This window comes from Papaver somniferum, chromosome 1 (assembly GCF_003573695.1).
Source record: "Papaver somniferum cultivar HN1 chromosome 1, ASM357369v1, whole genome shotgun sequence".
NCBI classification, from domain to species: Eukaryota; Viridiplantae; Streptophyta; class Magnoliopsida; order Ranunculales; family Papaveraceae; genus Papaver; species Papaver somniferum.
The window spans coordinates 235,117,099-235,134,337 of record NC_039358.1 but is presented as its reverse complement, the minus strand read 5'-3'; the positions used below and the strand labels follow the sequence as shown (position 1 = coordinate 235,134,337).

At 35.1% G+C, this 17,239-nt stretch overlaps 1 protein-coding gene across 1 annotated transcript; it reads right to left on the bottom strand.

Moving 5' to 3' along the window:
* Positions 1–4,584: 4,584 nt before the first annotated feature.
* On the bottom strand, positions 4,585–5,556 carry LOC113272940 (metalloendoproteinase 5-MMP-like). Its single transcript, XM_026522724.1, has one exon. The coding sequence runs from the start codon at positions 5,554–5,556 to the stop codon at positions 4,585–4,587; it is 972 nt and encodes a 323-aa protein (XP_026378509.1).
* Positions 5,557–17,239: the final 11,683 nt, after the last annotated feature.

The following is a 17,239-nucleotide window of genomic DNA, read 5'->3' as shown; positions in this document are numbered from 1 at the left end:
GTTGAAGCTACTCTCCTGTTTCTAGTTTGAACTTGTTTAATAATCATTTTAGGCAGTGAACTCTAAAGTTATTGAAGTTACTCTTTTGTGTTTTTGATAAAATTAATGGTATCTATTATATCTTAACATAAAATGTTTGCTATAAAATTATAGTCTTAAAATTTGGAACCGATATTTCAACGATAATATCCCCGATATAAATTCGTACCAGTGTATCGGTCCCGACCGAGATAAATCGATATCCGGTATTAACTACATTGGTTTCAGAGTCTAAATCTCAATAAAGATTCCACTGCAAGATATGTTGTTAAGTTAGTTTATGACATGAATCTTGATTCTAATACTATTTTGAATGCTCATGATAATGTCATTCTCCCAAACACTTCAAGACAACCTAGGACTGAAAGTCTGCCGCATGATTATTTGTTACTCTTCTGTGATGCTTCATTTGAAACAAATACTAATACATCAGGGATTAGCATTGTGGCTACTGATATTGCAGGTAATTACAGGGGATGCAAAACTCAACCAGCAATAACAAGGGATGCTGAAGAAGCTGAAAGCTTAGCAGTATGGGAAGCAAAACAAGAAGGGTGGAAACATTTGCATCCTCAGTGACTCCAAGAATGTCATTTTTTATCTTATCAATAAGCGATGTCAAACCAGTTGGTACAATAGTACTATCATGGATGACTGCAATTTAATTTCTGAACATTTCCAGTTTTTTGAATTCCAAAACATTGATAGAAGCTTTAATTCGCTAGCTGATAAGGCAGCTAAGCATTGTAGACAGAATACAGTGACCAGTGAATGGTTGTCTCAACAGCCTCACTTTATTATTGAAAACTCTGTAATTTAAACTTTTTAATAGAAGTTTCTTTTCTAGCAAAAAAACAAAAAAAAAAAATTATTTTGCGTAAACTTAGTTGGATTACAGAATTTTATCATTTTAGAGATTATTATTTTAAGGAAGACGTCCTGTATTAGTTTTCCTTTTTTAACCCATTAACTATATAGTATTTGGGACCATGGTTTTTTTGGGGGACCATGGTTTTATTTTGGATAAAGACATTAGAAGTAAATCTAGGTCACCCCTTATCTAGATATTTATATTAATACCTAAATTACCCTCCTGATTAATTTTGGGTGATGATTAGTTAGTGTTAATAATACTTAGTGTAATGATTAGTGAGATGATTAAGTTAAAGATAATTAGTGAGATTAAAAATTCAGATGGTTTATTTTTTTAAAGAAGTAGAATTATTGAGAGAGTAAAGTTAGAGAACATGAAGAAGGAAAACATGAAAAACGATGGATTTTACCAACCACAACCGGAGGAAGGGTATTTGGGTACCCAGGTAGGCTTCAAACTTAGATAATGTTGGTTGAATTGCTCCAAACTTTCAAAAAAAATGAAATTTTTTATGTAGATTTGGGCCAGTTCGGTTACCATATGTCAAGAACATGTAACCGAACACACCTGAAAGTGTAGTTCGGTTACGTTTTTCAAACACGCAGGTTATCGAACTCGCTCGTTAATGGAGGTTTTGGTCGTACAGTGTAATGTTCGGTTACCTAGGATAAAATTGTAGGTAAACGAACTTTGAACTTAACAATTTATTTGGGTACATCTTGTGTGTTCGGTTAGTTCGCAAACTTCAACGCAACCAAGTTCCCAACCGAACTACAGGTTAAAAGTAACCTAGTGTTAGAAGTTCGGTTGGTTCGCAAACTTCAACATATTTTGCAAATCAACCGAACTGGGCTTATATATGCATATATGCAATTAGGCAAACGTTCGGTTACTACGAAATTTATTTCTTGGCGAATTAGGTAGAGTTCGGTTACGAAGTTTCAAAGGTAGAGTTTGGTTACAAAGAAAACTTAACATTTTTGCGAACGAACCGAACTTGTGGACTTCTCATTATTTTTGTAAACTAAAGTTCGGTGATATCCTTATTTTGCGAAGGAACCGAACTTATATTTGTGTTGTTCTAATACAAGGAGTTCGTTTAAAAGTATTTTTTTGAGAATCAACCGAACTCTGAGTTCGGTTAAGAAAAAATTAATTCTTGATAACCGAAATTTTCTCTGAAAAAAAACCCTCCATTAAACCTCTCTGCAACTTCCATTTTCAACTCATTTTAATAATTACTTCTCATTTATTCAACCAAAAACGAACGACAATTAATAGGTTTGTGAGAATATCTTTGTTAATGTTTTAAATAAGCTATATATATATATATATATATATATATATATATATATATATATTGGTGGTGGTTGTTGGTGGTGGTAATCGGAGGTGGTGGTGGTAATTGGTGGTTGGTGGTGGTGATAATCAGAGGTGGTGGTGGTGGTAATCGGCGATGGTGGGCAGTGCTGGTGGTGGTTATCGGTGGTTGTTGTTGTTGGTGGTGATGGTAATCGGCGATGGTGGGAGGTGGTGGTGGGAGGAGGTGGTGGTTATATATATATAGGTGGTTATTGGGTTGGTTCTAAATTAAATTAGGTTAAGGGTAGGTTAGTCATTTCAATGCTTTAGGACACCCCTTATAACTATAGCGTAGGTGGCCTAATAGGACCATGGTCCCCCCAAAAAAACCGTGGTCCCCAAAAAATCATTCTATTATAGCCCACTATAAATTTGAGCGGATACAAAAGAACCATTTTTTGGGGACCATGGTTTTTTTGGGGACCATGGTTTTATTAGTCCACCTTCCCTATTGTTATAAGGGGTGTCCTAAAACGTTGAAATGACTAACCTACCCTTAACCTAATTTAATTTAAAACCAACCTAATAACCACCTATATATATAATCAACACCTCCTCCCACCACCACCGCCCACCATCGCCGATTACCACCACCACCTCCTCCCACCACCACCACCACCGCCTATTTAAGAAATGTAACAAAATCAATGCAATCACAATTAAGTTCTGTTACATGATAATTTTATCGAGTATAAAAGACGCCAGCCGTAGCCTGATTCTGCCATGGGACCACTCTGGAGGTATTTTCCAACAAACCCTTCACTTTAATTTGATTTTGATTGCTTCAAAAAAAAAATCCAGTCTAACCGAACTGTGTTGTTGTGGCCACTATCTTGAGTTCCCAAATAACCGAACTTAGCCAATAGAGTTCGGTTTTTTCGCAAAAAATTTTAAAACTACAAAGTAACCGAACTTAGCCAATAGAGTTCGGTTGATTCGTAAAAAATAATTTTAACCGAACTCCTTGTATTAGAACAACAGAAGTCCATAAGTTCGGTTCCTTCGCAAAATAAGGATATCACCGAACTTTCGTAGTAACCGAACGTTTGTCTAATTGCATATATGCATATATAAGCCCAGTTCGGTTGATTCGCAAAATATGTTGAAGTTTGCGAACCAACCGAACTTCCAAACACTAGGTTACTTTTAACCTGCAGTTCGATTGGAAACTTGGTTGTGTTGAAGTTCGCGAACTAACCGAACACACAAGATGTACCCAAATAAATTTTTAAGTTTAAAGTTCGGTTACCTACCATTATATCCTAGGTAACCGAACATTACACTTTACGACCAAAACCTCCATTAACGAGCGAGTTCGGTAACCTGCGTGTTTGGAAAACGTAACCGAACTACACTTTCAGGTTGTTCGATTACATGTTCTTGACATATGGTAACCGAACTGACCCAAATCTACATAAATTTTTTCATTTTTTTTTGAAAGTTTGGAGCAATTCAACCAACATTATCTAAGTTTGAAGCACACCTGGGTACCCAAATACCCTTCCTCCGGTTGTGGTTGGTAAAATCCATCGTTTTTCATGTCTTCCTTCTTCATCTTCTCTAACTTTACTCTCTCAATAATTCTACTTCTTTAAAAAAAAACCATCTGATTTTTTAGTCTCACTAATTATCTTTAACTTAATCATCTCACTAATCATTACACTAACTATTATTAACACTAACTAATCATCATCCAAAATTAATCAGGAGGTGACCTAGATTTACTTCTAATGTCTTTACCCAAAAAAAAACCATGGTCCCAAAAAAAACCATGATTCCCAAAAAATCGTTCATACAAAATTGTACCAGCTGATTCAAGCCGACGAAGACCACTGCCTAATACGCGTTAAAGCCAGGTTCAACTGACATTAGAAAACTTAGAAGAAGATTTTTGGTGCAAACCAAAACGTGCAAACTAAAACTCTCTATTTTATTTGACTGATATCTATTTGACTAAAACTCTCGATTTCTGCTGAGATTTAAGGTACTCATGAATAATTAGGCTTGCATAAGCTGAGATTGTATGTGTTTATCCACATTTTATGTGCACAAAATGAAATATACCATCGATTATCAAATCTAATTCGAGTTAAAACATTTTAATACTTGTTCGGTGTCCGTTTTGTGCACAATTTGATTTTTGGAGAAGTACCATAATGTTCAGGTACAATATGACTTGATTACTGATTTCCAAAGACGGAATTATTTGAGATAATTATTTGAGATTTTACATTAGGACACAGAAAGGCTTATCCCTGGTTGTAGTTACACCAGTAGATTCAATCGACCCATGCTTATCGATGAATCAACTATATATATAATGCACGTATTCCATTAATATCATCTGCCATCGGTGTCCTCTTTTTCTGTCCACCTGCGATGCTAGGAAACATAACCGCATTTGTATCGGAGCTATGGCCAAGTCCTAAAACATGCCCGAGCTCATGAAGACACACCGTTTCTAAATCAATCATGTTTTGATCAGGATTAGTACTCCATCTTTCATCTGCATCAAGATGAGTCGCTCCACTTTGTGGTGCATAAGCATGAGCGAGAACTCCTAAAGGACCATCAAAAGGATTACCATCACCATGAAAAAATCTGTGGAATCCAATCAGAATGTCATTCCTTTCTAGAAAAGAAGCTGGTACTCTGAACCTAAAATTACTCACAGCTGCCCAGGAAGAGAGAGCTCGCGTACAGGCAGATTGCAGGGTTAGCGGGCCAACATTAGCTACAGCAGAAGAGTGGAATCGGTAGACGAGCTCCATTTTTTCAGGTGGCCATTTTGGATTCCCAGGGAAAAAGCTATAATGAGAGACGACGTGAAAAGACCCATTGTGTTTGCCATGATCATGCTGATGATGCTTCATGCCTGATTTCATGGAAGTTGTGCCGTCTCTTGCAATGTCAGGCACTGCGCATCTAGGCATCATCATTTGTTTCACTGTCGGAGTGTCTAGAATTCCGTTAGTCTCTAGATTGTAATTGAGTTGATAAGTCTTGATTGCAGATTCTAAGACATCATCAAATTCATCGTCGTAATCATGTCTACTTCGGACATTAAGATAACCGAATTGCTTAAGATATTGTTTAGCTTGATGCAAGCCTCTTACCCTCTCACCTTTATGAGACCCCTCTAGTTGCTTAAAAAATCCAAAGGGTTGGATTGGATCTTTTTGGGACAGAGTTGGGTATGGATAAGTGTCCAGCATGAAGAGAACTAATAAGATCAAGTTTAGCATTAGCACACAAGGAAAAACACTTCTACGATTCGCCATTGCAAGAGAGCTCTTCATATGGGTGCTGTTTTGATAGACTTGGGCGTCGATGCGTATTTATAGTATGATGATGAGGGAACTCAAAGATCTCTAAATAGTAATACAGCGGTGCTATTCCCCTCCCGGGAAGAATAATCTTAAGGAGCGGATACCTTATTGTTTCAAGTAGTGCAGGATAAGATAATATATTGATGTTCAAAACAGTATATTATTGGGACTCTTGTCTTGTATCCCTTTGCTTTCCAAAAGACTACGTAGACTATAACCACTAATTCATAGATCTGACATGTTTATTGTTGGGTTTTACATTAAGTCAGCATAAAATGTGGAAAGCCTTTTGCCCATTAGGTAGCACATGCAGTACAACTTAACCAAAGAAACAGTCCAAATCCAAACCAAACAACTATTTGGTAGACCAAAACAGACGGTCCAAATGTAACATTTTACGAGATACTCATCCAAACCTTAGACCCGGGAATAATGAACTTATTGGAAAGTCGTGGATACCCCACCAAATATGAAATACCCATATACTACAAATACTTGTAAATCATTTTGGACGATCCTTTTTGGCCTACGTTTAATATTTCTCCAAACAAATTAAAGGTGCTATACTGAATCACAGTCGGGTGTTACAGTATAATTTTAGCCTTCTAGGTTCCTTTTTGTGTAGGTTGGAAGGCCTTGTGAGAGATTTTTTACGCTTTGGTTGGCTTGTCTGCTAGTTGTAAGTTGGTTGTAACGTGGTTCATTCATTTGGACCTTTGAAACATAATTCTGAGTTGTGAGTAGAAATTACAACTTAAACATAATTATCCGTTGTGGATTATCCAGCCATCCTTCTGGACCTTTGAAGCATAATTATCCGTTGTCCATACTATTTTCATCGTTTGTTGGTTTATAAAGCATCTCCAATGCTCGGGTCAAGTTCATCCTATACGGAGGTCATTTTAGCACCCTTTTTTTTTACCTGGCGTCATTAGGGGCGATCCCGAAAGAATTAGGGGCGACTAATAAGATAAAATAAGGTCACCCATAACTAAAATAAAGCCACCCCTTATCTAAATTTTTTAAAATGTCTAAAATGCCCTCAATAACTGGTAGACAATACTACAATTGGTAGTTTAGTTTGATGTATGTTGGTTTGTGTTACAAAAATTATAATAGGTTGTTAAAATGGTAGCCTCATGAAGTTATTTATCTACCGATTGTGGTTGTTTCCTCAAATTCAAAATTTTCAAAAACCAATGGAATTTTGAGTTTCTCTATTCTCACAATCGGTAGACTCGTGATGTTTATTATCTACCGATTATACAATCGGTAGTCTCGTGATGTTGGTTGTTGCCCCAAATTCGAAATTTTCAAAAATCAATGGAATTTTGAGTTTCTCTATTTTCACAATCGGTAAATTCGTGATGTTCATTATCTACCGATTGTGGTTGTTGTCCCAAATTCAAAATTTTCAAAAGCCAATGGAATTTTGAGTTTCTCTATTTTCACAATCGGTTGACTCGTGATGTTTATTATCTATTGATTATACAATCGGTAGTCTCGTGATGTTCATTATCAACCGATTGTGCTAGTAGTCCCAAATTCGAAATTTTCAAAAACCAATAGAATTTTGTGTTTCTCTATTTTCACAATCGGTAGACTCGTGACGTTTATTATCTATCGATTATACAATCGGTAGTCTCGTGATTTTCATTATCTACCGATTGTGTTAGTAGTCCCAAATTCGAAATCTTCAAAAACCAATGGAATTTTGAATTTATCTATTTGCAAAATCAGTAGTCTTGTGATGTTTATTATCGTGATGTTCATTATCTACAGATTGTGCTAGTAGTCTCAAATTCAAAATCTTCAAAAACCAATGGAATTTTGAATTTCTCTATTTGCACAATCGGTTGTTTCGTGATGTTTACTATCTATCGTGATGTTATTTATCTACCGATTGTGGTAGTAACCCAAAATTCAAATTTTTAAAAACCAATGGAACTTTGAATTTCTCAAAGAAGAGAAGAATATAGTCACAATCGGTAGATAAAAATAATACTAAACTACCGATTATGAAGGGACATATAAGTATTTTCAACCTATTTTGTCTTATTCAGTCGCCCCCTAATGACGCCAGGTTTTTCTAGTGGGTCATTACTAAAAGACAAAAAATATTAAAGATGAAATTTTCCACCTAAAGTTCATCTTCAATGTTTATGGTCTTATCTGCCAACTTTTGTTTAAATTTAGAAACAAAGGATGATGTGCAACATCTCATATACTAAGGGATGTATTTGAACTAACTGTTGACGGTTGAAATCTTCGTTTGATCGTTTTATTTTCTATTTTCTCTTTCAATAAAATAAGAAACTATGTTACAAGTTCTCCCTTGTAATGCAGGAGAAATTCAAGAATAAGATGGAAGTTTTTATGCCTACTGATGATGCAACTCCCCAAGGAAGAACTATGTGGAAGAGTATACTGCAGTCTTCTGAATTCTTGCAGGATCATGTGGGTTTTAAGCTGAATAATGATAAATCTATAAAATTCTTGTTGGATAAATGGACAACTAATGGTTCACTGAAGAAGAGATACCCTTCCATTTTTAAGATTTGTAAGAATAAACAAGCAACAGTTACAGACATGGTTGTGGAAGGACAATTGCAATGTGTAACAAGGAGGAGAATGTAGTATCAAGAGCAACTGGAATGGGATACGTTGTGTAATGAGTTAGGGCATATGCACAATGAAGAAGATGAGATAGACTGTTTGGGGAGTTTTTTCTGCTAAGAAGTGTTATGAATTGCAGCTGGATGATGAGACTGATTGTGATTTTGAGAAGTTTTTGTAGAAAAAAAATATACCACCTAAGGTTAGTTTCATGATATGGGCATGTTTTCATGATTCATTACCCACTTTAAGTATGCTGACACACTGAGGGGTGACTTTTCAAAATGAGGTGTGTCCAGTGTGCAAGAAGGAAATTGAAGATGCAGATCATCTGTTGGTGAAGTGTTCTTATGCTTTAGAGATTTGGTCCTATTTTCTTAATGCATTTAAAGTGGCTTGGGTGGCACCAAATACTGTGAAGGGGTTTTTTGAATCTTGGAGGATGAATAATTTGAATGGGAAGTGCAGGGAAGTATGGTGGAAAATCATATATGCAGTTATGTGGCATTTATGGAAAGAGAGGAGTAAAAGAGTTCACAATGGTGGAAGGGATAAGGAAGCTTTTGAGCTAATCATGGTAGTGAAGCAAACTGTTGCACTTTGGTTCTTTGATAAGGATATTTTTAGGGGTTATTCTGTAAATCAAATTTTGTTCCAATGGGATTCAATTTTGCACATGTAATGTATGTGTTGTGTTGATCATGTTATTTTGTACATAATTTTTTCCTTTCATATAACCTTTTTTTTTCAAAAAAAAAAAAAGTTCTCCCCTTGTAAAAACGTGTATTTTTTTCATCCCTATCTTACCCGGTGCTAGAATTGCACTTTTATTGTTTTTTATTTTTATTTTTGTTTTTGAAGGGTTCCTAGCCACAGTAGGAGGTGTCGATAGGAGGAGTGTAGCTTTTCTTTTTTTATCTGAAAGAGGGATGTAGTTGATGATAAGAAACGAGAGATTTTGGATCCAAGGAGGAGCCAAGGACTTGTTCATTTTGGAAAAAAATTAGTTTATTTATTCAATTCAGTATAAAGAACTGCAAAATGTAATACTCAGTCTGTTTTAGGAAAAGAGATATTTTTATTTTTTCAGTTTGACTTATTTTTTTGGTCAAATTGAAAAATCGAAAGTATCCCTTTTTCTAAGACAGGGGGAGTGATATCTCTTGTGTTCTCTGCGTGCGATTTCCACTGTAAAAGAAAATATGTAAATATGTATGTAAATTTTAGGAGACTTTTTTTTTGAGTATCCTCGAGTAACGAAAAATTTGGCATAATCAATATTATAAAGTCTTATTTTTATACGTTTTAGAAACGGTCCGCGAGTTATAATCTCAGAGGTGTCACCATCCTTCCACAAAAAACCCATCAAAACAAAAGTAACATAAAAACCCCATCAAAACAAAATTAACACAAAAACCCCAAATTTAAATGTTGGTTTCATCAAATTTTATGATGAAACCAACATTTAAATTTGGGGTTTTTGTATCAATTTTTAAAAATTTGGGGCTTTTGTATCAATTTTGTTTACGATGGAGTTATAATGGATCCCAACATTTGAGTGGTATTTTTGTATCACAAGTTTGGTCACCTTAGATTTTTATGACTAGTTTTGTTCTAGAAAGGTTTAATTTTTTTTTAAGTTACAATGTTGGAGAAAGACATATTTTCTTTTACTTCTTAAATATCTTGAAAAGGTAAAATCTGAATCGAATTCGACTCAGATCATTCATAAAGCAACACGAGTAATGTCACAAACATGTAGAAGAGTCGAACTGGCCTACCAGTTAAAATATTAGATATGTGCCGTGTTACGAATAGTTGAGACAGGCTCGGGAAGAATTGAGAACAGAGGATCCGAGCCAAATAAAGATTTAGAGAAATAATTACGCATGCAATTAGCAATTGTGCATAATTAAATTGGTTGAACAAATTTAATTTCCCAGATCTTTACATTGTACAAAAGATACTGATCCTCTTTTTTCGATCAAAAAAACAAAGATACTGATCATCTTTGCGCGTATGTCTGGATATAATGTATTTACTCTTCTTCTTTTCTAATACATACAGTATAATTATTTTTTCGATCAAGCAAAACAAAAGTATCCAGCACTAAAAGTCATTTTCACCATCCTATCTTAGAATTGATAAATCATGAACATATGCATGACTCGATACCACTTATATGCATATAGAAACTATAAATTCAAGCGAAGCACAAGTGTTTCCAAAGATACCTTGAAGCTCAAATTGAGCGGCCGTAAATCAAAATCCCACCCTGAGGTCACAGGTTTGATCCCAATACAATCTGATAGATCCTCTACCAAGCCATGTTTGGGTCTTTAGCCCATTTTCTATGTGCATCTTGATTCTTAAAGGACGTTTAATGACTTCTCTCCAATACAACAAGGATGTGATCACGTAGGGTGGATTCGAATGCCCTTAAGGATCAGCACTGGTTGGAAGGATAGGCGAAACTCCACCTCAGACACAGCCACGGTGGAAATAGGAGCGTTACAGTTGAAGGAACTCGGGTCTACTTGCAGAGGATTAAATTGATCTTCTCTTGTTCATATTTATCATCAGAACATTGGGAAAACAAAAGATGAGAACTACCTTAGTCTTAGTGCTATCAGCGATATCATGCAGGAAACATTTTCATCTATATTCAGAATATTTATTCCCCTATTCCTTCAGTTCTTCCTCTGCCAGATGGAAATCAACCCATTATCGACGTTCCATCCACTATTTGGCAAGAGGATTCTCCTTTTATAGGAAGTTCATCTAGCCTTCCTCCATTTCCCTCAGTTCCTCCTCTACCAAATGAAAATCAAGGAAGTACTAATTTCCAATTTGCTACAGCGCCGGAGGATTTGTTCGATATGGAAAATTCATCTGCTTGGGGATATCCATCCTGTACTTGGAATACTAAGGTATCTATTTTACCGTAATCGATATGAGTACACATATAATGAGATATGTAAAATCGGTTGCTTGTATTAACCTAAACGAAGAGTTTTAGGGCACTATATATGCAAGGGAACCATTATATAATACGGAAAATGGGTCATTTGTCCAAATATTTTTAAATCACGGTTCAAATGGACGAGTAAAAGATAGTTTGGGTGAAATGGGCAAAAAAAAAAAGTAAGGATGAAACTGGATACATCCTAACTTAAATTTAAAAAATAGCAAGGATGAAACTGGATACATCTTGTGTAAATTAAAAATAAGAAAAAATATTTGAAAATGGGCACGATGAAACTGGTTACATCCTGCCTATTTTTACATTTTTGTCCATTTAAACAGTATCAAAATCTAACTGTCCATTTCACCCAGGAATTGTTGATATTGATCTTTTTAACCAATTTTGTGTATATAATAAACATTGGAAGCTTTATTTGATTGCTAATTTGGTTATGCTAATTTGATCAATTTGGATCATTATATGGAAAGAAGTTGGTAAGCTTTATTTATCATTAGTTTTACTGGTGATCAAACTATCGAGTTCACCCTTAGTACGTGAAGAAGATTCCCCACAGATTTGATAAAGGATCATTTAAAGTTATATGTGGACAATCCCACTGAAGAGTGAAAACTACAGAAAATGGGCTATATAGTCAAAATTGGGTGTTTCCTGGGCCATATGGACAGTAAGAATTCGGCCTGGGTTAAATGTCCAAAGGAATGTTTAAATATTGAGTTTACGTTACTGCCCTTTATATCACAGAAAACCCATTTCTTCTCTTGTCTTCTTCGTCACCCTGAACATAAAACAGATCTGAAACCAGCTCTCGTTCTCCATCGCCGCCATCAACACCGCGCAAAATAAAACTTCCTCTTCAAAAAAACTTCACCACCACAACCAGCTCCACCAATTTGCTATTCTTACTATCCATTACAGACAAAACCCAATTTCAGTTTCTTCAAAATTCTCATACCACCAATCAAATCTATCTCTATTTCTCAACCCACTTTCAGTTTCTTGAAAATTCTCATACCACCAATCAAATCTATCTCTATTTCTCAATCCACAAAAAAGAACAACCAAAATTTCTCATAAAAAACTCATCTTTCGAGCTTCTTCTTCATCACTATCTACTAGGGATTCTGAAAATGAGTCTAATAATTTGTCTTGGTCTAGAATTTCTCGCTCAATTCGTCGTGGGTCTGAACGATTCTTCTCAAGTTTTGGTAAATCAGTGAAAAAAGAAACTGGGTTTGATTTAAATGAAGCTAGTAGCAAAGTGATTTTGTTTGTTAGTGATGTGAAAAACAAGGGTGGAGCTGCGATTCATCGTTTTAGGTTTGAATTGCTACCTGGGTTTGTTGATTGGAACAAGCTTGACCACTGGAAGGTATAACACTTTTCTTCAATTCATATCATTTTGTACACTTTGCTGTCATTTTGGATGCAAAAATGAACATTTTTTTTTTCTTGGAATTATTGTGCTTAGGATGTTAAGAATTGGGGCATTAGTGTTGTATGTTTGTGTTGTAATCATTTCATTTAAAAGGGTGTATATGGCTTTTAAAGCTCCTCGGATAGCTCAAATCAAGCAGGAGTTAACTGAAACTTATATGGAGGCAGTAATCCCTGAGCCATCTCCAACTAATATCAAGAGGTCAGTGTAGCATTTCTCTTCAGCTCATGTCAATTGGGTCTTGAATATGATTCCATCCAGTTTTAAACTGAGTTGAACTTAGTTTCATCCTGTTTTATTGTGTAAATTGATTGATTTTTTTTCTTCTGGAAATGTGGATATACTCATTTTTATTTTCCTTTTAGGTAAGAGTTCTTGTTCAATAACATGATAAAGCTGGTTTTATTTCTATGTAAACTAGAACGAAACTGGTTTCATTGTTCATAAATGTGAAATGTGTATGTCAATTTTCTTGTTAATGTATCGATCTGTAAACAAACTAATTTGCATTTTGTGAATTTGTTTACATAGTAATATAAAATATGATGCAATTGAGTTTCTGTTGAATATTTCTCATCTTAGTACACGTTCCGATGCATTTTCCGGTTCCAGCATCTGCTTCCACTGGATGATTCTGGTTTCATCATGTGTTCCTTTGGATGAAACACGGTTTCATCTTGTGTTTCCCACTATTGACATGTCGTCAGAGCAGATTTGGTTTGATTGTTCTTGTTTTCATCTTGTGTTGCCTTTGGATGAAACGTAATCTAAGAGCAGTAACTTAATTTTCGTCTCATTGTTCTTGTTTTTCGTACAGATTATCGCTACTTCGAGTTTGATGGCAACCTGTTTACATGAAGAGGTAAAGAGACTGCAAAATCTTGTGTATAGATAACCACAAAGATAGATGTAAAGAACCAAAGGATGGAATTTGTTTTCATCCTACTGTAAACAAGGGTTTCACCCATTTTAAACTAGGATGAAACTGGGTTCACTAGTACAAATCTTCACATTGGCCACACTTAATCACCGTGTCCATAGGCTTTTGGTCATGGATTTTTTTCACTCCAAAAATGTGGCATCAGGTGCCGAGACAAAAAGGTATCCCTATGGATACATAAACTTTGAGTGGCTATAAAATATGATTTACCATGGCCATAACTCTAAAACCGTGTCTATATGGTACTCAATATTTTTTTGTAGTTAAGCATTTTCACTATCACCATGGCCATAGGATCCTTATAGACACACAATTTAATTATATATGGCTAAAGTTTACCTTAAAGTCACGTGAATTTTATTATAGCCGTGGCCTTTGTCATCAATTGGACACGCAAAATTCATTTTATCATGGCCAATTCATGAGTTGAAGTCACACTAATTTTTCTCAACCATGGCCATCTCTATCATTTGGACACACGGAAAATAATTTAACATGACTAATACATGATTTGTAGTCACGTTTAATATATGATACCATGGCCATCCATATTTTTGGACACATGATAAACATTTTACATGGCCAATTAATAAGTTATGGCTACTAAAAATTTGTAGCACCGTGGCTAAATTTTTTCGAAAGACACATCAAGTGTTTTGAATGTAGCTATTGTTCACCTTTTGGACACATCAAGTGTTTTCAATGTAGCTATTGTTCACCTTTTGGACACATAGGATACCACAAACCATGGCGATAAACTTTATAAAATGACATAAAACGTATTCAACGTGGCAAATATTAGTTGTTAGTCACTCGATAAAATTGCAATTTTTATCGCCCAATTTATCTTCACGGACCTATTGGCCCCCTCTTTTATCATTTGTAGCAAAATTCACCTAAATAACCATCCATAAAAAATTAATCAAGACTACAATTAGAATTGAACCAGTCTAAGATCTCAACAGTTATCGAATCTTAAAATATACCATCATTCATTAAAATGTAAACCATTAAAATGTGACAGTATTCCAACACTTGAGCTCTTGCAATTTTCTCCTTTATTAGGGTGTAACAAAATAAGACCAGATTTGTACAATGATAAATTAAAAAGAAAATCCAGTCAATAAAGTAGATAAGCATTCAGGTAGTTGACCTTCCACCTGCACCTTGCGGATGTTTTGAATAGACAGCACACTTCAGAACTGACCACTCAAAGGAGCAAGCAAGTGATCTGCAGCTGACAATTGACAGTTTCAGCTTGAACCAGGGATTCATCCTTGTCCTTGTTGATCTTCTTTAGACCTGAAAAATTTGAATTACTTGTTTTTTAGCTGAACAAATTGAAAGAAAATTATATCATATGAAGATATATGCGCTCTAATTTTTTATTTCAAAATTAACGATGAGAGATAAAGAGTAAGTTGTGTTGGCATGTATATGCACAATTAATTTAAGTTAGGTGATTATCATGTAAGAGGGTAAAATCTAAGTTAGGTGATTATCATGTAAGAGGATAAATAAAGATATAAAGTTACACTTAGTTTTGTTTGAACCAAAGCTTAATATTATCTTAGTGTGACCGACAGTATGACACCATGATGGAGATCACCCTTGATTGGGAAGCAACTTATCCAGGCATGGACAACCTTCCAAACAACAGAACATGCATATGTTATGTTTCTGAATTCCTGACCAATTCTGTATAACAAAGATAACTGGTCTAGGTAAATAAAACTCAAGTTATGAATCGAACAAAATAGCTGATTTAAGTTTTTGGGAAAAAAAAGCACAATCAGGCATCAACAACTCTAAAAATTGATTATAAATACATAAGAAAGAAGGATGATATCATACGAAAAGGACCAGACTCTTCCATAATCTTAATTAAGAATCATCATGCTAGAAGAAGGAACTCAAATTCCTTTTCGCTGAGAAGTACATATAGGAATATGAGCTTGAAAAGTCATGTTATGAAGGCGAATAACCAAGAATATGAGCCTCAAGTGCAACTAATACCTGAGATGAATCAATACTGTCTTGATGGTACCGGCATATTTTCCCAACAGTTGAAACAACATTGTCATACGCCATAACATTGTCCATAGATAGCGTATTTGGATGCCTAATCACAACATTTAGCCTGGAAAGTTCCTCTGTAATGAAAATTATGAATACAAGTCGGTACGCTTTTATATATCTTTATACCAACGATTATTATTGTTCATATTAAGAACCCACAGTCAATAGTTTATAGAATGCGCAGTAAAAGTAAGTTACCTCCTACTAGAGGTTTGAATGTTGCTCCACCAATCTCTATGAAAATACCAACTCCATATACAGCAGCCTGAAGATAGTATTTCATATTATATGAGATCCATATATAAAGAAGAGATAGAAACTGCAACAGGACTCAGTAAAGAATGAACCTGGCGAAAATCTGAATTCTCATCATTGCAAGCCTCCAATAGGAAGATAAGTATCATAATATCCGTGTCAGCAAAAGTAAATTAAATAGATTTGAATAAAAAAAAATATCAACATTCAGAATTGAACCTTATTATATGGTGCTTACTTGAGAGCAGCTTTTTGACACTGCTCGGCAACATCATCAAAAATGCATATAGCAACCCTTTTCTCTGCAATCACCAGCTCAAGCTTAGCTTACAAGCCTAGCCTGAAATTATGACAAGCTCTCAGTAGCAACATATGGCCCCTTGCAATCTCCATCAATCTCACTGCAACACACCTGCAATTTCACTGCAACCAAACAACAGTATCAGCTTTAGCCAAATTCATTCTTCAGCACCACTAGAACCTACCTGCAAACCAACTTTTCAAGGCCATCAGCTGCTCAAACCACCTGCAACTTGGATTCAACTCAATCATTTCTTCCTTGTAGTTGTGTGTATATCATTTATCGCATCTTCTCAGATTCATAACCCGATAACCACATACCCATGGCATCAATATCTCAAACCCTTACGTAAGGACTCAATTCAATCAAACCCTTACACAAAATCTCATGTAATAAGAATTCAAACAAACCCCATATCTTGATTCTTCTCATGTAATACGAATTCAAACAAACCCAATCTCTTAATAAGAATTGACCTGTTGAATCAAGAACCAACCATGTTAAATCGAATCACAACAACAAAACTAAACCTGTTACACTATCGTTCAAATACTAAATCAAAACACCAAATCAAACATCTATATTATGAAAAACCCAATTATAAAACCTAGGGATTCATTATGATGAAAACCCCCAAAAAATTGAAACAAAATCGAACCATTACAAACAAAATGAGGTGTAAAGATAAAAGTAATCGAAACGAAATAAAGAGGAGGAGCAGAAAAACCAGTTGAAAAAGAAGAATTAACTGTCTGATCTTATGAGAAGAAGAATTCATATCCTCACAAACAATAACAGAAAACATCATATCCCACCACTTAAACCCTAAAATCGTTTCATAAAAAAATCAATAAAACCCTAAATCCAATTAAACAACGTAGATTGAAAACATAAATCAAATTACTATCACCTTATTGTGATTATCTGAACTCAGTCATGGAAAACCCATGTTCCTATTTATCTGAACTCCCATTATGTCAAACAAACTCAGGGTTATGCATCAAAAACAAAAGAAGGGAGATC

Bases quoted from the DNA above. Each gene is read 5' to 3' on its own strand.
- LOC113272940 (XM_026522724.1), bottom strand. From the start codon at position 5,556: ATGGCGAATCGTAGAAGTGTTTTTCCTTGTGTGCTAATGCTAAACTTG.